Below are 24253 nucleotides of genomic sequence, written 5' to 3'. Positions count from 1 at the left end.
CAATATTCCCTCTGGGATTAAAAAAAATTGTAATATGAATTAATTAATTAACATTATTAGCTAATTAGCTATTAACTAACCAGCACAGATACCTTAAAATGATATTTGGATTTTTTGAAGTCACTTAAAACGATATTTGGATTTTTTGAAGTCACTTAAAACAATACCCACATGATAAATGTTTGTTTAGACTTACAGGTCATTGTAATCATCATTTTATCCAACTCAGACTTCTGAAGCCTCAGAAGAGTCCTCAACGAGGACTGTGTGCTCCATCTCTAACAGTAAAGGTATCCCTTCATGGCCAGTATATTTATTTTTATTTCAGGTTATTGAGCAGTGACAATGCACACTAATGACACATAAATACATGTATTATGTGCCAGAATTGACCCTTCGCTAAGCCACGCCCCCTTTAGTTACTGTTGTTAAGTCAGACAGAAAACAAGAAGCTGCAGTTGCATTGTGCATTTGAAGGTTGTTTTCAGGCTGTCAAATAGACTTAAACTGACATGAAAAAAAATAATGATGGAAGCTAACGCCTAGAAAACATCTCCTTTTGCATAGGAGTCAATGGAGTGTAGCCATGAAAGTGTTGGACCTCAGTTATAGGGAGTAAGATAGACTGTTATCTATCCTTTCAGTGTTGATCACGTTAAACCTTTTGGCAAAAAGGAGTTGGTCAGCCATTGTTTTAACCAAAATATTTGGAAAGAACTTTTTGAAAAATGATGATCTACAGCACTGTGCAAATGTTTTAAGCAGGTGTGGAAAAAATGCTATATAGTAAGAATGCTTTCAAAAATAGATAGATTAGATTCATCAATGAACAAAAAGACCCTTGTCTCTGGACAATATTTCGAGGCAAATTCAACACCAACTTCAGGTGTCTGTACAAAACCACAGGAAACTGTCCTTACTATGTATCTATACAATGTTTTGTGAAAAAGACACCATACAGAATTACACAATTATTTTACCTCCAGCTCTTCCTGCTTCCTCAGGTCAATGTCACAGTTGGTGGGCAGACCCAGCTTGGTGGCCAACCTATCAAATGGACAGGATTCCTTCTCTGCCTCCTCTTGCCCTTCACAAGGGCTCTGAATGGCCGTCCCCCTGGCAGCCTGGTTGAGGCCTGTCAGTGAGGAGAGAAACATACACTCAAAGGTTACATCATGCTGTTAACATCATGATAACCAATGATTTCATGATGTCCATCGCAAACTGGAATTAGTTGATGTCAATGATGAACTGCAGAAAAGAATGGGTTACTTTGCAGCAACAAAGCAAAAACAGATATTGGCTGACAAAAGGGTTGAAAAGAACAAAGACAATATAAATAAAAAGTTGAAGGCTCCACATGTGGTATAGTAGTTAGTCTATATTGGTCCAGCAGAAAGTCACCTGTGAGCAGGTTGAGAAGTTTGGCAGCTAGCTCAGATCCATCTTCCCTCAGATCAACATCCTTCAAACCCACTGAGCCAATCACAGATGCAAGAGAGCCAGGAGAGGTAGGGACTTGGTTACCCTCAACTAGGAGCCAAAAGCAGTAAGAAAACATGTCAGTAAGCAACACATCATCCATTGATTGCAAGAGAACAATAAAAAAAGGTGTGTTAATTTGGACTGGAGAGACGCTTTGATGTAATCACTGTCACTGATTATGGAAATACGTCGATTTGCAGAATGTTTGTTGGCGGCGTGTCACAATTAAGTACTGCGCCCGGTCAAAGCAGGGATCAAGCTGCAGATAAAAAAATAAAAAAACTCACCACAATGATCTAAAGTGTGGGAGTATTTTAGACAGAGACCCAACAACGTGGTCTCTGTAAGGAACGAACAAAATACATCCCAGATTGTTTTGTCAAACTGCACTAAGTTTACTTTTTGCTATGTGTCTATTAGTGGTAGCCACTTAAAATTGATTTTCTAAATGTCCATGTTAAAAGTAATTTCTGCACCACTGCTGTCATGATAAACATTACACCATGCATCATCTAACAATGTTATTCGGATATTTAACATTATAACAGCGATATATGAGAGAGAAAACAGCTTAAATTAACGTTAGAGACTGCTGTTACAGCCTGTAAATCGTTTGCCCCCCACACTGACGGAAAAATACATTAGCCAGTGATTATCTTACTGCATATTACTCCAGTGATGAAATAAATCCATGTCATAACTTTTAGGTTAACTACTTACTGATTCTTCAGTTCAGGGAAAGGGTTGCTATGACATACAGTGATTAAAATAATCTATAGACAGGGACATTTTTTGTTGCAGAATAATGCCCTACATCACTTACTTTGTTTCTTGTGACATTTGTTTGTTTGTAAGAGGAAATGATTCAATATTTTACTGAAATATTAATGAGACAATTTATGGATATTTATTTTGGGTAAATTAATTGTTATATATAATAAAAGTAATAAAAGTAAGTTTTAGAATAATCTCAATATTAGTCGTTAATTAATCAAAAAAATAATTGTTGTTAGGTGCAATCCTAATTTGAACGCAAAGCAAAAACTGTAGAGGTAAATGCAACCAAAGTTGATGAGAAGACAAGAGTTGCCCAAACAAAACGTTTGCTCTTAGCAGTGCAAATAGTGGCAAGGATGCATTCACATCACTCACATTCACAAGCAGATGCATTTCCTACATCAGCCAGAAAATGAGATGGAGAATAATAATTTCCAATTTCACAAATACATATCCAATTCTGACTCATTGAAAATCAAACAAACCCCTATTTCATTATTAATGGATTAATTATTTGTTCTATAACATTCATCTATTAAATGCCTTTGACAATTTACCACAGCCATCCATCTCTCACCGTATATCTGGGTCAGAGTCAAAGTGAGGTAGTCAAGACAACCTTTTCACCAGCCACTCTCTCCAGATTTTCCTGAGGGATCCCCAAGAGCTAGACACTAGCTAGACACGAGCTAGCCTCTCCAGCATTTTCTGTAACAATTACTTCTAAGTCTGCACATGCACAAATAAATGGTACAGAAATGACAGATAATCTTTTTTAACAACTAAGGTCCACTAACATCACCTGTATCTATGGCTGGCAAAACAAACCCTGAAGCACATTGCAGGCAGGGGAAAATAAGCCGCTCGTGCTTCCTCATGCCTCTTGTCTCCTCACCTGGAATCTTGCTGTGTGTTCCGGGTTCCTGTGATGCCTTCAGGAATTTAAGTGTCCTCTCTGCCATCTCCTGTTCTAGTCTCCTCTTCCTCCCTGGTGCCTTCACCCCTCCTCCTCCTCCCTCCCTCTTCACCTCATTCTCTGCATTCCTCTTACATGTCAAAACCAGGTCTATGAGCTGCTGCATCTGAGTGACAAAGAAAACACATTTGAGTTCACTGCAACCTGAAATGCCAAAATGACACAAAACAGATAAATCACAAGTGAATTTGGTGATTCTAAATAGTCTTCCTTACACCATACAGACACCATATTGGAGAAATTGTCTTCCTCCATTCTGTTAAGTTTTCCAGTGTTGTCATGTTTTTTTCTGCTTTCTGTTCAGCTTTCTAATAAAATAACCATGATTAGGTTCGTAGAAACCGAACACCTTTCCTTCTTTGGTATAACGTGCTTAATTCTAGGGATTGTAGACGGTACAATACAGATCTGGAATAAGAATGGTCTGGATTCAGAATGCAGAAACAACATTTCTCCCGGCATCATCTTTTAAACCTCACAGCCCAATCCCATACTAAACTCCTCCTAATGAGATGGGAAGTTCCTGATTGGGCAGTAATCACATGCAGATCTCTCTGATAGGTGTTATTTAGAGACAGTGATTGTGCGTCATTAAAATTGTCATGTCATGTCAGTAACACAATTTCTTTCAACTACGACCCGAACGCAGTTTTCACCTTCTGAGTGTTGGTCGGCCCATCATTAGTGTTGCTGGTCGCCTCCTTCCCTGTCACATCCCTCTGGCCTCCACATCTCTTCCTGAGCCTAACTTCTTGTGGCTCCTCAGGGCCACAGTGTGCCTCTACCATCTGCGTGGCCCGGGCCACTGACAACAGGTAGAGGGCAGGGCTGTACAGGTAGGACCGCAGATAGCCATCCATGTTCACCCGGTGGTGTTTTGGAGCAGGAAACTGCTTTCCTGGCTCATCCAATTTGGATTCGTATTCTCCCATCGGGTACTGTCGAACCTGGAGAGAAAAGACCTAAATATGTACTTATGTATGTTAAGAAAAATTATTCAAGAAACATATATAAACATACATATAGACTAGGGATGACCCCCAATAGTTGAAGATTCGATGCTTCGATGGGCGGAGCCTGATTCGGCAATCTCACAGTCGAAGCTTCGCAGCGAAACCAGGATCATGCCATTTTGGCGATATGAGACTGCGACCCAACGACATAGAACTACCAGTTTTCTCCCAATAAGGTAATATACAGCCTATTCCAATAGGCATTTCAACATTTAATGCTGTAAATAAACATGTAAAAAGAATAAATAATAAAATAAATGTTGGGTCGTCAGTGCGCATGTGTAGGCGTAGCGTTTATACGGCCTATGGTGTAGCCTAGTGGCAGAAGAGGAACAGACGGTGAAAAGACGGAGCCCCAGCTTCACTGGTGTTGTGCCGAGTTGTCCGCATCTCGTGGGACTTTTGGATGATTTGTCACCGTAGATGAAACGCACAAAGAATATTTTATTGTTTTGAAATAGCCGGCTACTTCGGAGCTGCCGTGTGTAACCAACCCCCCGGCTCGCAATTGCCGCGCACAAAAACACACATGATGCGACTATAGGCAGGACTTGACGATTCTGATTCGACTATGTAAATCCTTAGTCGGGGACAGCCCTAATATAGACTGAATACATGGCAAAGTATAAGAAGGCCCATGTCCACAATGCCACCATGCACAAAGCCAGCTCCATAAAAAAAAGGGTTTTCCTAGTTTGGTGTGGAAGAACTTGACTGGTCTGGACAGAGCCATGACCTCATCCCCATCCATCAACTTTGTACTTTTGTAATGGACTGGAAGCCTACAGTGAGACTATCCTTATCTCCCAACATCATTGCTGGACCTCACCAATACTCTTGTGACTGAATGGGAGCAAATCCCTGCAACCACGTTCTCATTCTTTTGAAAAGACTTCCCAGAAGACTGGAGGCTGTTTTAGCAGAAGATTTATTCCCAGGGTTTTAGAATCACCAGCAAACTATCTTGCTCAAATTTACATTGCATTTTTGGTTGCTAGAATGAAATAGTCATCCCTCATTGTTTACCAATCAATGACTCCGAACCAAGCAGCAACAAAAAAGAAAACACAGAAAATCCAATGAAGATCATGCCCCAGTACAGGGAAAATATAAAATACAAACAAAAATTTGGAGGTAACAATTTAAAGAGAAGTTGGTCGCACCTTTCCTTCATTCTGGCCGATGAGGTATTCCCGTGCCTGGCGTTCCACACCAGCAGACAGCTCAGGGGGGGGGTTGGCTCGGGCCTTGACCAGGGCATGGTGCAACGCTGGAATAAACTGGTTTAGACGTGGCATCACCATGACATCAGACATCAACGACTGTGAGGCATCATGGGAAGAGGAGGCACACCTTAATGCTATAGGAAGAAATTAAAAAAATCATCAATATTTATATCATTGTGATAATTTTCAAGTCAAAGCTTCAGTTTGTACATAAAGTATGAGTTTATTAGCATTTGCAGTTGATTCCTCTGTGTTTGTTAAAGCTGCACATCAATTTTATTTATATCAAGACACATCACCTGACTATGTGTAATGTATTGCTGACAAACCAACAGAGAATTGTCTAGAGAAAAGTCTACAGCTCCGTGAAGACTTAAAATCCCTTCAAGCTCATTATTTCTTTGGCTCATTATTTCAGGCAACAAAACACTGAACGACAGAGATGATGAATAGTGAATTTAATCCGGATACAAATCATGGTAATTTCCATGCCAATACTATAACAATCATAAGTATAATATAAAACCAATCGCATGATAATCATCTAGTCTGAAATGCCTTTTCTACCCTGCGCTTAAATATCTGTAGTCTACCTAAAAACTATAATCATTTGACAGTATATTTCGCTAAATTATTCATTCTCAATGATATTACATGCCTTCATCCTCTGTCTCATTTAAGGGTTGTAGGTTCCTGCAGAAAGGGCAAAGTAGGAGGCCTACTCTTTGATTTGAAAAGCATTATAACTGGGTGTATTTGTAGACCACTAGGTTCTGCACTTTTATTGATGCCATTTATTATACACTGGAAATTATATGTAAGGAACTTGCGTATGGGTGATTTCAACATTTATCTTGTTTCAGTTCCCATCTACGGTTGATTTTCTTAACTTACTTAATTCAACTGACTTTAATCCAGTGAGTTATAAACCGACCAGAATATCAAGTTCATCAGCTACACTTATTAAAAACATCTTAATCAATTGTAAAAATACTTTAGGATTAAAGATGATTTTGCTGATCATTTTCCTGTATTTCAATTAATTCATACCAAAGGAAATATGTATATCAAATGTAGCCTACATAGCCTACACCTGTTCAGAAAATATTCATTGTTGCCCATCGGTAAATTTTATTTAGACATATATATTATAATACATACATATACAACTACAGGGTACATTTTTTCCCCATTTGCCTTATTGTTATCCATAAAGACAATTATTTTTTTTTTAATTAAAAAGGTAGAGGTCCACAGTTGTTTTTTTTCCAGCTTTTAGGTTACAGTTAAAGTCCTTATTTCATCCTGAACCTTGTAGTAAGATGCTTCCGTTAGTGTACCTGTATCTATTTATTCTTGGGGGTTTTCCCTTTCTTTTCCTACTGTTTATGTTCGCTGCACAGCAATTAAAACAGTCTTTCCATTTTCATGTATTTATATTTTCATTATTGTGTAAATAAAGTAAACCAAACTAAATTACTCACAGGGCATGGCCACATCTCTGGACTCCGGGAAGACAAACAAGGCCTGAAGACACCTCTTCCAGTTCTCTCCTCTCTCTGAAAATACAAAAAACATGGCTTCCCTAACTTGAAGTCGTAATGTAACATTTATTCACATGAGAAAAAAAACTCTGAAGAGAGTACTGTCCCAAAATATGAAATTAAGAATTAACAATACACTACAAGACTAGTGAGGAATAAGTGACTCCATAAAAGAAAAACTCTTTGCTTTTATGGTGTGACTTATTCTGCAATGTCTAATTAAACCTCTGATACCAGTGAGAGGTTAAATTAGACTCACCGCTGTGCCCTATTTTTCAATAACTTTGGCATGTCAAACATTACCCTCTATATAAATTACAAGTACACCCCAGGTGCCCCATGCCATACCAGTGGGTGTGGCCATCTGAACACTGGATAGCAGGAAGAGAAAGCCTCTATCTGTAAGTGGAGTCACCAAAACCTGTAGGGAGAACAGACAACTGTCATTCAACAGTTACTCCCCAATATCCCTTGTGTCTCGTCTTCCTTGCGTTTCTTTTTTGATCTTTCCCTTTTCCTTCCTTCATTCTTTTTTCTCCTCCTACAGTTTATTGTTCACCTGCTGCTTCTGCTGTTACAGCTTAGCAAGCAGCACTAGCTTTTAATTGTCACTCACACATTCTCTAGAAACTTTTGTTGACTAAGCATTTTCTACTTAGTCTTATTTTTGAGAAAACTGCTGCTCTCAATTTCAATTTTTAAACACCAATACGGTTTTCATTTGCTTCATTTTTCCAGGCTCTTCTACTTTGCTGTTTTTTAAATCACTGTTAGTGAACTCACAAAAACAGTTTGTGTTAAAAAGAGAAAATGACATCATGACATTGTTGTTGTATTGATGGAATTACTTCAGTTGAAATGTACATAATGACAAATTAATCAAACTACCAGTTAAACATGGAGACAGGATTGAGATTGCATTAATAAGGGAACAGGAGAAATTAAGAATAAAGCCCTGCGATATAAGTTTGTTTCAAATAAAGACATGGTTGTAATTTACAATATTTAGGAAAGCAAAACCCACCACTCTCTTTATCTCCAGTTCGTGCAGCAGTCTTGTCACATTGGTCGTAGACCGACTTCTGTCAGTTACCTCCAGAAGACTGCAGCAATGGCCGTTCTTTACAACTACACACACAGAAACACAGTTTCTGTTTTAGTTTGATATTTACACAATACAACAGTGCTACAACAATACAAGCGGCAAATCAACGTATACTCTTCTTTCCCACCAACAAGGATTTGTAGCACCCTGTTATGGTGTAAAAGCTGATTACGACCCATTTAAAGCTTCAAGAAAATCATCAACTTTGAAGAAACTAAATATCAAAACAAAATCACACTTATTTGTAAGTAAGTCCAAAAGTATCAGCATTCAAAATCAGCTGCATTGTGTGTAATGTACCATCACTGTGAGGTTCATTTGATTTCACCTTCTTGGTTGTTGTTGTACAGGTTGTAGGACAACAGGTCAGAGGGAAGAAGCGTGGTCACCTGTTCAAGCCTCATCAACCAACCAATTTCCAACTTCTCTGGTCTGAAGGAGACACGAGGTGAGATACACAAAGAACAAATAATTTTAAAATTTGAGGATTTCCTTGTTTAACTCAGGATGAAACAGGTTTCTGTGTTAAAGAAACTAATTACTAACTTCTAGTTGGTTCTTGTTACAGTTAGTTTAGCTCTCTTTCATCAAGAAATCAGTGGAGGTTGGTGTTGGTCAAACCTACACATCTATCCAAGTTCTAACTGTTAGAGTCCAGGCACTAACTACTTCCTGTTACACCAATAAAATCTGCTGCTAATGGTGCCAACACAGAGCCTCTTCAAGGTTTTCCCTGTATATTTAAAATCTAAGCTGGGCAGATAAGTTGAAAGGCAAAGCCAAGCTGAAAACAGAGTCTTGAGAAGCACCCAGGGTTGGCCAGAGTAGAAAATGACCAAATGAGCTTGATCCCAAGATCCTGCAGCTGCTTCAAAATAAAACCCTCTGATAAAGAAGAAATTGGACTTACTGTTGGCTAACACATTGTCTCTAATTTCTGATTATGAACCAAGTGAGACAAAACACATCCCATTCCTACATCTGTACCGGACATTTGTTTTTTTTTTTAGGTCCTGTTATGTGACTCTATGTAATGAAGCAAACAGGAACCTTTTCGAAGTGTTGAACAGTCAAGAGAAGTCAGTTCAGTACTCACAGTCTGTGTGGCAGGAAGGGAGGCGAGAAGGAGCGAAGGCAGATCTGGAAGAGAACCTGGTCACCTTTCACCAAATCTCCAGTCCACACTGTGAACTGAGGACGCTCTGAAAAAGCAACACACAATGTGTATATAGATATATATATATTTAAATATATAAGAGAGAGTAGAGAGAGAGAGAGATCATTGGGGTCAGTTTCAGGGAATAACGGAAAAAGTGGACCAGTGCTCACCTTTACTCCCCTCTGCTGACTGATTGTTTGACCTGCCCATCAAACACAGCACACAAAACATGTCCATTCACATATTAGTGCTGAGGTCAAGATTGTAACTTATGCAGCATCCAGTGTGCCCACCAGCTTCAAATTAAGTGACAGAACTTAACTGAAAACTGTCTATGTTTCCATTTATATGTAGAAACATACATAGACAGCAACACTATCCTATCCTAAGACTTTAAGGTAATTTTAATGTCAATTAAGAGTTTTATAAACAAAAATGCATGACTTTAATCTCATTTTAACAATTTTCAGGAGTTTACAGACACCATGTTCCATTTTAACTTTCATCCAGACCTAATTTTAATTTTCAAGATCTCCATACCTGATGGGAGCCAGAGGTTTGCTGGGAAGTGAAGAGTCTTTCCCTTTAAACTGGAAGGACACGACGGCATACGGACAAACCTGGCGAGGCCGCTCCCGCAGCTCATCAAATGAATACTCGTAGAAGTATTGCTGAAATAAACAGAACAGTAGTGTTCAAAGCAATGCTTTATTTATTTAAAGGACAACTAAACTTGAAAACATAGAAATATTTTTAACAAAACAAACTTAACTTTCTCTAGGCACTTAAAGCCCTCACGGATCAAGTCAACCGACCACCAGGAATATCATGATGTGACAAGTCTAACTCCCTGATGCATAAATCTGAGTTCTAAGATTTTAAATATGATTTTAGTTTGGCATTAAAAAACAGTGTTGTTTCTGCCATAACTTGACCCAAACATGAATCTTACAAACAGAGCCTGATAACAACAACAGAAAAAGTCATGCTGATCACTAAAACATCTTAAACCATTTAAATAATGTTTTTCACTGTACAGCAGATAAAATGTTATATACCGCTGTGGCCAATGTGTAATAATATCCAGAGATAACTGGTCCATTTCTATGTACTTATTAATCGTTTTTCCCATAGTAGCAAAGATGTTTTTCCCCATGTATTTACCTGTGTGAGTTCGAAGGCACGGTAGGAGGTGAGCGAAGTGACTTTGCTGGCGTTCTTAGAGATGTGGCTGTCAAAGCGAGGGGTTGGATCTAGAAGGTTCTTCATGTTTTCATAGATGCTCTTCACTTTTCCCTGAAAACAAACATAGATACAACTCTACTGTCAGAATATGATTATTACAATTTCTATCACTACATACTATGTCCAGATTTATTACTGAAGTTGGCAGAGGATTTTGGTGGCTTTTGGTGGTTGACAATAAAACTGGAGTGGAACAACTCAGTGTGGCAGAAAGGTACTCTTAGGATGTGTATTCACCAAGTGATAACTAACACCACCATCAACAACAGTGGTGCACCAATACAAAACTGGGCTTCCAGTTTGTCAAGGACATGAAACAGTTAAATTAATTCTTGCTTTACTACTTCTGACTACTCTCTGTAAATAGAGCTATATTTCTAAATATCTACAGGCCCCCTAAATACCGTGGAGTCTGTTTTAATTGGATGGATCTTTTTTAAAATCAGCACCCATACCCATTTCTGTCTTGTAGAGATTTATTAATGGTTAAAACCTGTTTTCTAGCGGTAATAGCGAGGGTGACTATAGTCTTTGACCTTTGGATGTCCGTCAGATGTTGGCTGACATAAAGCTGTAAATATGTTCCTCCATGAGAGAACGATCTTAAATCTATTTTTAGGTTTTGCACCCAGCGAGTCTAGGGTCAGTTATGGTGTCACTTAAGAATTTGTTCATTTAAATTGTGTCATGTTCAGTTCTGCTGAGCTAACTCACCAGAAGGCCACATGGGGAGATTTATGACAGTGCAAGTATGTTTGTTTCGAGTACGGTAATCTTCTGTAGGAATTTATGGCAATTTGTGCACTTCATCGATGAGCTCAGAGGCATGGTAAGTAAGTAAGTAAGTAAGTAAAAGTTTATTTCTATAGCACCTTTCACAGGTATAGGGCCACAAAGTGCTTCACAACAAAAACATTAATATCATAAAATACACACAATAAAAGCATAGACAGTACATGATCATATCAACCCACAAGTAGCTAATTGAAAGCCTGAACAAATAAATGTGTCTTTAGTCTGCATTTGAAGGCATCAACAGAATCAGAAGAGCGCATAGATGGTGGAAGGTCATTCCACAACCTAGGGGCAACAGCCTGAAAAGATCGGTCACCTCTAGTACGGTAGCGAGTGCGTGGAACCGTCAGCAGGTTCTGATCCACAGACCTCAGAGCACGCACAGGGGTATAACGCTGAATCAGGTCACTAATATAGGGTGGAGCCTGGCCATGTAAAGCTCTGAAAACTAAAACCAAAATTTTAAAATTTATCCTATAAGACACTGGTAGCCAATGAAGTTCTTTTAGGATTGGTGATATGTGAGACCTCCTATTAGTACGTGTTAAAATTCTGGCTGCAGAGTTTTGTACTAATTGCAGTCGAGAGAGCTCCTTCTGGTTTAGGCATAAAAATAAACTATTACAATAGTCTAACCGCGACGACACAAAGGCGTGAATGATTAGCTCCAAATCATTTCTTGAAACTATATTTCTAAGTTTTGAGATTTTCCTTAATTGAAAGAAGCAGTTTCTCGTCAGCTGCTTGCAGTGCTGCACTAACGACATGTCTTTGTCCAGGACAACTCCCAAATTTCTAAGACTTTGCTTAGCAGACTGGCCTAAATCACCCAAGTATTGTTTAATTCCTGGAATTGCATCCTCAGGGGCAATGATTAATGTTTCTGTTTTGTCTGCATTTAGCTGCAGGGAGTTTTCACTTAGCCATTTTTTAATTTCCACAAGACAATGGAGCAAGGAGTTTAACTTCCAGATCTCTGACGGCTTGAAGCAGCAGTAAAGTTGGATATCATCAGCAAATAGATGAAAAGAAACATCATTGAACCTTTGTATGATCTTTCCCAAAGGGATCAAATACAACAAAAATAAAACGGGGCCCAGAACAGAGCCTTGAGGCACTCCACAAAGCAAGTCTGCAGACTCAGACCTTATTTGGTTTGCTGTAACACTAAAACTACGCCCAGATAAATATGAGGTGAACCACTGCAGAACTGACCCTGACAGCCCTACTTGATCCCTTAATCTTTCCAGCAAAACCTGATGGTCGACGGTGTCAAAGGCGGAAGACAGATCCAAGAGAACTAGAACAGTGTGTTTTCCAGAATCAGCAGACATCATAATGTCATTTGACACTTTCAGTAAGGCCGTTTCGGTAGAGTGTTGTTTACGAAAACCTGACTGGAATGGCTCATGGATGTTACTATTATCCAGGTAAAATGTCAACTGTTCGCAGACTACCTTCTCAATGATCTTGGATAAAAACGGGAGCTTAGAAATAGGCCGAAAACTATTCAAATCCGACGGGTCCAAACCTGCCTTTTTTATTAACGGTTCCACTATAGCATGCTTAAAAGCATCTGGAAAAACGCCAGTAGACAGCGAGAGGTTAACCATTTTGGTTACACAAGCGCCAAAATCTTCAAACACTTTTTTGAATAATCTGAATGGAATGACATCCGATGAACAGGAAGATGGCTTCATCCTGGTCACCAATTCAGAAATATCTGAAATCGTCACAGTCCTAAAAGTGGACCACATGCTGGAGACTGGCTTAAAGACAGCAGTGGTACCACACGAATGTAACGGGATTTTATCTTTAATCATTTTAATTTTATTAGTGAAAAAACCCAAAAAAGCATTGCTGTCAGCTTCACAAAAAACAGGGATAACTGGGGCAGCAGGGCAAACAAGTGTATTGATCGTATCAAACAGCACTTTAGGATTTTTTTTTATTTAATGTTATTAGTTGACGGAAATAGTCAGATCTGGCTTTTCCAACCGTCACATTATAGGACAACACAAGTTCTCTGAGATAAAGCCTGTGTACCTCAAGGCTAGTGGATTTCCACAGGCGTTCAGTCTTTCGACACAATGGTGTTGTCCATGGCACTGCTGTCAGTAGACTAGTATGTTGCTGTTTGGGAACTGAAGGCAGTTGCAAGATGATGAACGAAACCCAGAGTTTCGGGCATAAATCATTCTCCTAATGAAAGTTTAAACTCAAATAAATATCCTCACGGTCATAATTGTGAGAGGGAACCACATTATAAGCCTGTGGTTAAAAAAGTAGCAAAAATAATAAATGAAAACAAAGCAAAAAGTAAGAGAGGAGAGCTGACCGAGGCAGTGATGAGGATCACTACCAGCCAGATGATTTACCTTCATCACTTTGAAGATGAGGATCTCCCCCGTGGCTCCAGGGGTTATGGGGTTAATTTGGAGCAAGTCTGAGTACCTGGACAGATATACTCCTAGGGACACACACACAAAGTTCATTAAAAGTAAGATCACAGGTATTGTGTATGTTCTTTTCATTTAACACTAATTTTGTGAGCAAGTAGGCGGCTGATTCAACAAAGTAGGTAGATTTTAGTGAACTTGCACATCCAGTGCTACACATCTTTGGTCACAGATCAGACAAAATATCAGCACACTGTACTGATAGCGCCCTAAAATAATATTAATATTATATATACTGATAGCAGCAATTTTCTGGGATCAGTAGAGTTTGTAAATCTTTTCTTTTTGCAGATATACCGGGAGCTGCTTGTCTCACCAGTTAACCAGTAAACCAAGATTAAATGTGTTGTTGTAAAGAAACTGGTAAATCTGACAGAGCCTTTAGGAAGTCAGGTGAGTAGTATAAAGAGTGACACATAAGGAGGAGGTTATGGTGGATGAATGGGTCAAATACAGGACCTTCATATATATATATATATATATATATATATATATATATATATATATATATATATATATATATATATATATATATATATATATATATATATATATATATATATATATATATAATATATATATATATATATATATATATAGATATATATATATATAGATATAGATATATATATATAGATATAGATATAGATATAGATATAGATATAGATATATATATATAGATAGATAGAGAGATATATATATATATATATATAGATAGAGAGATATATAGATAGAGAGATATATAGATAGAGAGATAGAGAGAGAGATTAAAATTAGGTTTAGGCAATAATAATACTTGGTAAGGTTTAGGAAAAGATAAGCCAATACTGACTTTTGGTTTCACACAGACATTGACACAAAGTCTTGAGCCAATCTAGGGTTACCATCTACACACGACCTTTTTGTAACAAGCACCTGTGACACATTCAGCAGTTTGTTTTGTTATTTTGTATGTATCAGCATGTCTCTGTTCACTCCTACCTTTATTGGGGTGTCCCAGCACTGTGAGCCAGCTCTGACCCACAGTCAGCCCCTTCTCACAGAGACAGAGCACCTACATCGGACAAATAATTCAGAAAATTGATCAATTAGTGTAGATTTAATAAAATATCTATCTTAAAGAATAAGGCTAATTCACTATTATCTATTGACCAACTGATCCGAGTCTAAGTCTTAACTGTTCATTACAATGGCAGTCCTTTGTCTTTTTCCAGAAAAAAATCCAGTCATTCTGTCCTCAAAAATCTGTGATATTGTCACATTTAACAAAGTCACATTGTGTCCTATCTAAGCCAGACTTCATTTAAATAGATCAACTGGTACAAAATACCTATGGATTAGGATAAATGCCAATCAAAAACAAAAAAGTATTGGGATAGTTACTGCCTGTATTGTGCGCATCGAATTATATCTTCCTGCCCTGTTGGACACCAACACAGCTCAGTGTTAATCTCACCTTCTCACTATCAGCCAACAGGAAACAGTAGCTCTCCTCCAGCTCCTTGTCTGTCCTCCCGTCTGCCTTCATCTCCCTCCTCTTATCCACAAACTGAAACAAACAATCAATCCATGAACAATTAAGAAGCTCAGCTGGTCATCCTATACATGGCTCCTCTGTAAACAATTACAGCATATCCCAGTTTGTCTGAATGGCCTTTTCTAGATTCTTTGGTTGAAGACAAATCTGGCCACATTAGCAAAACACAATCATTTATCAGAAGATTTTGAAATATAACACAAACACATTATGCAATTGTAGCCAAATTTAGATGATGGGTGAACATATCGACTCAGTGATTTTCCAAAACTTTATGGCATTTCACTTATAGGTAGCGCTAAAGCAACAGGACACATTTAAATGGCAATGCCCCTCCACCTGTCCCTTACTCACCTCTTTCTCTAGCAGCTCACTGTGGACAAGCCGAGGTTTGCAGTAGGTGAAGCAGCTAGCAGAGCCGGTTTCTATGTAGGTGGAGGTCAGGATGGTCATCATGTCTTCATACTCTCTGGACTCAGTGGAGACATACTGGAGTAGACCTGAAAGACACAAAGTTCAAAATGTGTTTACACTCCCTGGACTCTGAGGACTCACAATATGATCATTAATAGTAGGGCTGCACAATTAATCTAATCGCAATGTCGTCATGTGCGATTACATAACAGCAAAAAGTGTGCGATTTAATAAATGAGAAAAAGTGTATGTGACGCTTTCTTCTCTGTGTGTGCTGCAGTGTGCTCATTATCTCCACCCACAGTGGGTTCTCGCATGTGCCCTTAAAACAGATAAGCCTACGTGCAATAAGAAAAATTATTTATGAGCAGTGTGCGAGTAAGGTAAGACAACAACCTACCGTACTGTGCTTACCACATATACAACATGGCCAAGCATGTGTGGACTATACTAATAGCTTTTACCAATTTTATTTTGATAGAGCAAAGCTTCAATCTAACAGAGCACATCATCATCAATTTGACAATAAAAATAGCTGCTGTGTGCAGATGATGTGAGAAAACCTGTACTTCTGGTTAGTCTTCACTAATGAATAGAAGAATATAACTGATCACATTAACTTGTCCTATATATAACACAAATATCAGAGAAGATCTTGGTACTGCTTGCATACATGGAAACAGTCAAATATTGTACCCAACCTTAAAGAAATCACACCAATAGGTAGAGGTATACACAGTGTCTGTGTCTGATGGTCAACACCAGATCTCAGCCATGCTTATTATGAAGGTAAAGCATCTCCAAGGACTTCAGCTTATCCGTTACCTCTGGGAGTCCAAAGCCTCCCATTGTTAAGCGTGCCACGTCTGTAGGAGTCAGGGATGACTCTCAGGTTAACCATCATGTCATCACATTACACCTATCCATAAATTTCTCCCACCCCATATCTTTTCTTTGATTGTCTACAGATGTTTGTTGGTTTGCGAATACCCAACATCCCAAGACTGTTGAACATGATTCGAAAACCATGGGAATTAACCTGCTACCCTAACAGCCTCCAGGCTTCAGGGAAGTCTCTCCCCCAGATTTTGGAACCTGCACAGATTTGCTCCCATTCAGCCACAAGAGCATTAGTCAGAGCCAACATTGATATTAGGTTACAAGGCCTAGCTCATAGTCTGGGTTCCAGTTCATCCCAAAGGGGTTGGATGGGGTTGAGGTTAGGGATGTAGCGATTACCAGATTTCACTAAAATGTCTTGGTTAATTAATCACAAAGGCTCTGCTACACTGAGTGTTTCTGTTGCAGGGAACTCTTGCAACTTGCACAATATGAAAACAAAAAGTTACACAAGAGGTACACCAGCTTAAAGTGTCATGCTTGTCAGAGGCATGGAGGCTACTACTGTACACTGGCTTAACTATGGCAGAGGGAACAATCTGTGAAGCTTTATTTCCACCGAAGAAACGGCAGAAGTCGGCAGCGTGGGAGCATTTCAGGTACACCAAGACTAACCAGGGTTTACTGAAGATGACAAATCACCTGTTCAAAAACTTGCCGTTAAAAGGTTGCTGCTAAAGGAGCAAATTTGATTGCAGCACCTGTGGGTTCACCACCCAGGTTTGCAAGCCCGAGTAAAGGTAATAGATAATAACAGAGATAAATAATGTGGCAAGTTGGTAGGGACTTGAATATAAATTTGTCACTTGCAATTGATTCTGTACAGGCGAGAGTCGAGCTTTCAGTGCAACGTAAACAAACAAAGTAGCATGTAACCTTTCAGACCCACTGCAACGACAGCACTGCCATGCCAGGGCAGATTGTTGCCGCATCGAGCAACGTGCAGCGCACCATTTGGTGATCTTGTGCGCACACCGCTGTCAAAGTAGTCAAACTTCTGCGCTGAGCAGCTTCCACACAGCGCACATCTCTTCTTTTCTGAAAGGGCCTTAATGGAAGAACGTAGTCCTCTCAAACCCTTCTGTCACTGAACATTTAACGTTACATCCTGTTGCCTCCTCCTGTCTGTGTTGAGAAAATGTTGCGAGGTATAAAACACTAACATAACATTATAGATGTAGGACTATACATGTTAATGTAATTAAATATTAAAAATCAACTTAAGTAATTACTAGTGTTGTTAAATTAATTAATGCATAAGAATTATGATAATCATGAAACTTCCACACCAAATTGGAAAACTATGGAGGTGGCTTTGCGAACGGGGGCATTGTCACATTGAAAAAGTAAATGTCTTTCGCCAAACTGTTGACACAAAGTTGAAAGAACACTATTGCCAAAAATATATTCCCTTTACTGGAACAAAGGGAAAAAAAATATATAAAAAAAAGGACAGAAGTGCACTAACATAATTTTCTCCAAATACAGTATCCACAGCTTGTAAGGAGTTAAATTTGGACACTGACAGAACGCTACTGTCTTTCACCTTTATCCCCAGTGGCCTCCAGGCAAATAAAAATACGTTAACCTGATCTAATTTACCATTTTTGATTTAATGCATTTCAAATGTATCAGAAATCAGAATTAAATTGTGGTCGACAGATAAAGGTTGTTCAATGGCCAATGCCATATTTACAGAGCATGGCGACAGATGGCTGATATATAATTCCAATATCAAAACAAAGAAAACTAATTTATAATTATATTATTCCATCCGGAGTACAATCTAATATACCGTATCTTAGCCAGTAACACATTGTTTTAGATGGAATTTTTTTTAACTAAAGAAATATAAAAATACATTGGGTTTTGCTGTATATTTCAGAATGTGAATGGTGTTTAAGGGGGAGTGGGGTAGTTCATCACGTAAGGTCATTCAGTGGCATTATTCTCTACAGTATAACAACATATTTAACACTAGCCAGTTAAATTTGCTGATGTTTAGGAGAAACGTGTTAAAGAGGTGGTATTATGTTTTTTTGGCTTTTTCCTTCTCCTTTATTGAGTTATATACCTTTTTTGTGCATGTAATAGGTTTGCATCTCCCACAGAAAACTCTGCTCTGAACTGCCTGAAAACAGCTCATTTGTAGTCCAGCCGTTTCCCTTTCATCCCTGTGACGTCCCAGGGATAAAAGCAAAATGCACGTCATAACGCTCGCCAAGCAGCTAGGCCGACACACCCTCAAAAACACCGGTGCCTCAAAAACACTGAGCTGCAGCACACACCCCTCCTCTCCCTTCCAAACACCAGCTACCCCTGTCAATGGACAGAAAGTTGTTACTGTGATGTAGACACAGAGCACAGTTATAACTTTACACACAGAGTGAAAAGAGGAGCTGCAGCAATGTGCAGTATGACCAAAATATGGTGTTTTTTGAATATTAAACCATGTAAACGTGTTCTGGTACAACCCCTAAATAAGGTTTTGAACCTTAAAAATAATACCAGCTCTTTAACATTTAGAAAAGATGATGATGACTGAGGACATTTAGGGCTCCAGAAACTACGATTTTCACCACTTTCCCCAAACTCACAAGGGAGAGCTCAGACATCAGCCAATGTCGAGTATCTCTAAAAGCAAGATGTGTAATAAATGTCCCAATACTGCCAATCCTCTTTCCAGCTTTTAGCACCTTTCAGGTAAGCCTCGCCCACAACCAAACAGATGGCTTGGGCATCTGGGGAACCCAAAAAAATAGTCGTTAGCCCGCCCCAATTATCACAGCCTTTTTTTGTGCCAAATTCTCAGGAGACTAAAGAACCTGCAGTAGCTGCCTACTTTAATGTGGAGGAGAGGGCTCAGCTGGAGCTTCAAACACTGAGAAAGGTGCTGTTGATGTGCAAATACATCCACTGAAATGTGACCAAAATATCTTTCCTTGTCATGGTACAGTGATACAGCAAAATGTAATGTCAGTTCCAAAATATATTCATGTAATTTATTATGCAAACTCTCTTACTATTATGCAATGGTAGGGCTGTGTATCAATTCCTTACCTAAATACCCAGTACAGTACCAAGTAGCATTAAAACATCTCCAGGCAACCGATTCCTGCATTTAATCTTTTTTGTAACCAGATCTGAAAAACTATGTATGGTTGGAAGTATGACGAGATGCAAACAAAATTTTCTAAAGTATCCAATATCAAAGCTTTCACATACTTCATAAGATGTTAAAATATGTCTACTACATGCTGAAATGAAAGTCTGACACAGCTAATGCAGAAGATTTAATTGTTGTTATAAGGTTTTTTTACTGAATATTAGATGGTGAAGATAGGTCCAGCAGAATCTAGGTAGCCAAAAAAAAAAAACTTTATCCTTTACTTCTGAAGTGACTCAGTCATTACAGAGAAGACAGATTTGTTAGAAGTGAAAAAGTCAAAGACACACCTGCACTAGAAATTAAAATCTGCTGGCTAATATTAGAATTATATTTACATAAAGATGAATAACCAGTTTCTCTGTCAAATCCTGAATTAAATCAAAAACAGGATACTAGTGTGCACTCTTGTTCTTATTTTCCTATTCTTACTATACATTATATTTTTATCTGATTTATCTTATCTGTATCCAGAGCTGCCATAACAAGATTATTTCCCCAGTGTGGGATCAAGTTTATCTTATCTTACCTTATCTTATCAGACAGGCTAGCAGTTTCCCTGTTTCCAGTCTTTGCGCTTAGCTTAGCTAACTATCTCCTGGCTCTAGCTTCATAATTACCATACAGACATGAGAATGGTATAAATTTTCTCATGTAGGCTACCCTCCGCCAGAAAGCGAATAGGCTTGTTTCCCAAAATGTCAAACTATTCCTTCAAAGGGGTAAAATGCTGGTCCCTATACTTAATAATACAACTCACTAGCATCATTAAGCTTAAATTTAAATATCCGTGTCTGTCTATCTACTGAGGCCCCACATAAAGCACATTTAATCATCTGCTCATCTGTGTGCAGCTCAAAATTTAGCAACGTACACGTGTGAACTTATCTTTCTACATAGACATCCTATGAATAACAAGGACCATGTCTGATTAAAAACCACAAATGTCAAGCAGACACTCCTATTGTTTGTAACACAGCTAATTTGTTGTCTCCAACTACAAAATGGACACATCCCTATGGTATCATTGGGTTTTTTTTCCTCAGACAAAGCGCCTACAGAACTACAGAGGACATTATACAGCTGATTTCACTGGCTGAGCAGACATGACTAAAATCAGTGGAGTTCATATCCTGTGTCAATGTCATTTCCCGTTTTCAATGTTTTTTCTCTCTTTCAGATACTGTTTCATGTACACTCACCAAACACTTTATTTAGGTATACCTTGCTAGTATCGGGTTGGACCCCCTTTGTGCATTATGTATTATCCTGCTGGAAGTAGCCATCAGAAAATGGGTACACTGTGGTTATAAAGGGATGGACATGGTCAGCAACAATACTCTGGTACGCTGTTAGTACCAATTAAGCATTGTTTAAACCTAAGGGGCCCAAATTGTGAGAGAAGAAGAAAACTTTCCCCACACAATTACACCACCAGCCTTAACTGTTGATAAAGGGCAGGATAGATCCATGCTTTCATGTTTTTACACTAAATTCTTACCCTACCATCTGAATTTCGCAGCTGAAATCAAGACTCATCAGAACAGGCAATGCTTTTCCTATCTTCTATTGTTCAATTTTGGTGGGCCTGTGTGAAATGTAGCCTCGGTTTCCTGTTCTTAGCTGAGAGGAGTGGCACCCGGTGTGGTCTTCTGCTGCTGTGGCACATCTGCTTCAAGGTTCCACGTGTTGTTGTTCAGAGACGGTTTTCTGCATACCTACCCTTTGCAGTTGGGTGTCTAGGTCAAAGCTGATGGTGAGGAAAAGAGGGAGACGCAGCAGAGGCTCAGGAGAATTCCCCTTACCACAGTCATCCTTGCTAATGTCCAATCACTCCGAAACAGGCAAACGTCAGAGTATAGCAGTGCCTTTCTTCTCGCCTTCATAGAAACATGTGTTAAGGAACACGACTTAATGTCCGATTTGGAGATCAATGGCTTTGGAGCTCCCTACTGTCTGGACAGATACCCTGCAATGACCAGTAAGTTACGTGGTCTGTATGTAAACAAACAAAAATCAAACGGTGCTGTGCTGAGGGCAGACATCTTCTGCTTCATCCCCCAGTTGTCCTATCAGCTGCATAAGGTTCATTGTCTTTGGAAGGACTTAATTTTTCCTGTGCCTGAGATTCTTCAAACACACTCAGTGACTTTAGACCAGTGGTCATCGTGTCTCTCGTCATGAAAATTTCCTCTCCAATTCACTTTCAGGTCAGGCAGAGGTGTGGATAACACAACAGGGACACTTTTAAACATGGTTTTTAAACATCTTGAGGGGGCCAAATCCCTTGTCTACTTTTTATTGACTCCTCCTCTGCTTTTAACCGCATCCAGACTAGGGCTGGACAATAAAATAAAAATAATTATCTAATTATTATTATAACAGTGTAACAAATGTTCAATAAATATTCAATAAATGTTTGATTTTATTCACTTGAATCATACACAAATTAGGACTTTTGTTAACTAATATGTTTATAAGAAAAAAGCTTTTACTTAATTTTACTCATGCATATTTGTTGACAAAGATTTTCTCATAATTGTTTTGAATGTTCTACGTCAGATTTGTTAAGTGATTCACTGTTTGGCATCAAGTGCTGACCATAAAGAAGAGTTTAAACCACAATTAACCATCAGGTTTCCTCAACTTTCACTCAGGAGCAAAAATCAGCCTTTAAACTCTAAAGAAATAACGATTTGATACTTATTGTGATAATTATTGAAATCAAAAGATATGAAACCTTTTATCATGATAACATTTTTGGCCATATCGTCCAGCCTTATCCATAAGTTTCGTTTTACGGTGGACGGACGGTAACATTATAGAGTTGTGGTTTTCTTTAGCTTGAAATAATCCCATACTTTGGACACTTTCTTTTTTGTCCCTTGCTATTTTCTCTCTCTTCCTCTACTTTGCAAATAGCACCATCATAATCACGTCGTGTTCACAGCATAAGCACGATGTGTGACAGTAATAAATGTCTGTGCGAAACAGTGTGCTGTACAAAGCATTTTATTAATCGATGAATCGTTTCAGCCCTACTTCCAGGGCTCCTCCCCTCTTATTTGTTTTATACACATTTGAATGCCAAAGCCATCATGTAGCCAAATAATTCTGTTATTGTGTCACTCCTTAGCAGTGACAACTCTGAACCTAGTCCCGTAAAGAATGATTTTATTGATTGGTGTAAATCATCCTTTTTAAACATTAAAAAGCTATCAATCCCATAGTCAACTCCCCTGTTGTAATGGACAATCAGGCAGTTGAACCGGTACAGCAGAACAAATACCTTGTTACTACTCTGATCGACAAACTGTGCTTTGGGTCCCAGGTTGATGCTGTGTGCAAAAACAAAAAGCACATCAGTGCATGCACTTTTTTTGTAAGCTTTGCAGTTTTAATGTCGACCCTGTTTTTATGAAAATGTTTTATTCTTGTTTTATTGGTCTTCTCTGTTATCTGCTGGCACGGGGTCACTTTCCATTAAACAGTAAAATTGCCTGCAAGGTATTGTGAAGGTGTGCAGAAAAATTGCTGGTACACCCCTTGAATGACCTCCATGAGCTGAACAAGGTCAGGTCCTTCAACTAAGCGAAAACAATCTTGGCTGATCCAACCAATGCTTGTAGGGTGAATTCACACTGCTACCATCAGGCAGAACAATTATTATTTGTTGTTGTGTGATTTTTGTTTGTTACTGCTGGCAGTGAACCAAATTGCCCCTTGGGATAATAAAGTTACCTTAAACCTCTATAGTCCCAAAACAGTAGGACAAACTTACAGCTAAACTTATGCTGCGTTCCAGGCAACTCGGAACTGGGAAATTTCCGACCTCCAACTACAAAATCTATCTTGGAACGGCACTTGAAGTCGGATTTCCTATTTGTGTACTCGGAGAAAAAAATATGTACCCTGACTTTACGAGTAGCAGCACATACTGTAAATGGTAAAACACAAACTAAAAGGCAACATGTACATTTGCATGTATTTAAATTAAAATAATACATGCAATCATATAGTAAAACCTGTTCTGCAAGTACGTTGATGTAGAAATACATTAGGCCTATTAGGTAGCTGGCTACAGTAATGAATCTGATAAAGTCATCTTCTCTGCATAAAAGTTATTGTTAGAATGGCAAAACATTAGGGAGTGTAACCTACAACATTGACTGACTTGAGGATTACCAATTTATGTAGCTAGAGGGGTACACAGTTTACTAGTAACGTACAGGCTATTTATGTCAGTTGTTTGCATATAAACTGCCATCCTTTTAATTAACACCTAAAGCACTGCTGAGGGTGCAACTGTGTGCACACTTTGTCACGGTCAGCCATGGTTTTTGACGTGGTCAAAGGGAAGACCACCCCAAAAGTGCTCCTTTAGTATTAACTACCCAGAAACAAAAAGCAGAAACGGACACACAATGCGCGACCACGTAACTCAAAGTAAAC

The 24253-nt window shown here is 38.7% G+C and overlaps 1 protein-coding gene across 3 annotated transcripts in view; it reads right to left on the bottom strand.

Annotated features, from left to right (window-relative positions):
• Positions 1-24253, bottom strand: part of tasora (transcription activation suppressor a) — a 46192-nt gene that overhangs the window by 20932 nt on the left and 1007 nt on the right. For 2 of the 3 annotated variants that reach the window (XM_038698000.1, XM_038698001.1), the window contains exons 2-18: positions 15676-15821; positions 15241-15333; positions 14766-14838; positions 13704-13795; positions 10450-10581; positions 9826-9956; positions 9456-9487; positions 9223-9328; positions 8455-8558; positions 8046-8149; positions 7370-7442; positions 6962-7036; positions 5415-5611; positions 3895-4185; positions 3158-3344; positions 1405-1533; positions 981-1135 (exon numbers count right to left, since the gene is read on the bottom strand). In XM_038698000.1, the coding sequence (XP_038553928.1) occupies positions 981-1135; positions 1405-1533; positions 3158-3344; positions 3895-4185; positions 5415-5611; positions 6962-7036; positions 7370-7442; positions 8046-8149; positions 8455-8558; positions 9223-9328; positions 9456-9487; positions 9826-9956; positions 10450-10581; positions 13704-13795; positions 14766-14838; positions 15241-15333; positions 15676-15821 (2120 nt within the window). The remainder of the gene's footprint in view (positions 1-980; positions 1136-1404; positions 1534-3157; positions 3345-3894; positions 4186-5414; positions 5612-6961; positions 7037-7369; positions 7443-8045; positions 8150-8454; positions 8559-9222; positions 9329-9455; positions 9488-9825; positions 9957-10449; positions 10582-13703; positions 13796-14765; positions 14839-15240; positions 15334-15675; positions 15822-24253) is intronic. The other variant, XM_038698002.1, reaches the window with a different exon arrangement.

This window comes from Micropterus salmoides, unplaced genomic scaffold (assembly GCF_014851395.1).
Source record: "Micropterus salmoides isolate LMB-PRFRI ecotype aquatic unplaced genomic scaffold, ASM1485139v1 Ms_hic_scaffold_4, whole genome shotgun sequence".
Classification (NCBI taxonomy): domain Eukaryota; kingdom Metazoa; phylum Chordata; class Actinopteri; order Centrarchiformes; family Centrarchidae; genus Micropterus; species Micropterus salmoides.
This window is presented reverse-complemented; position numbering and strand designations above follow the sequence as displayed.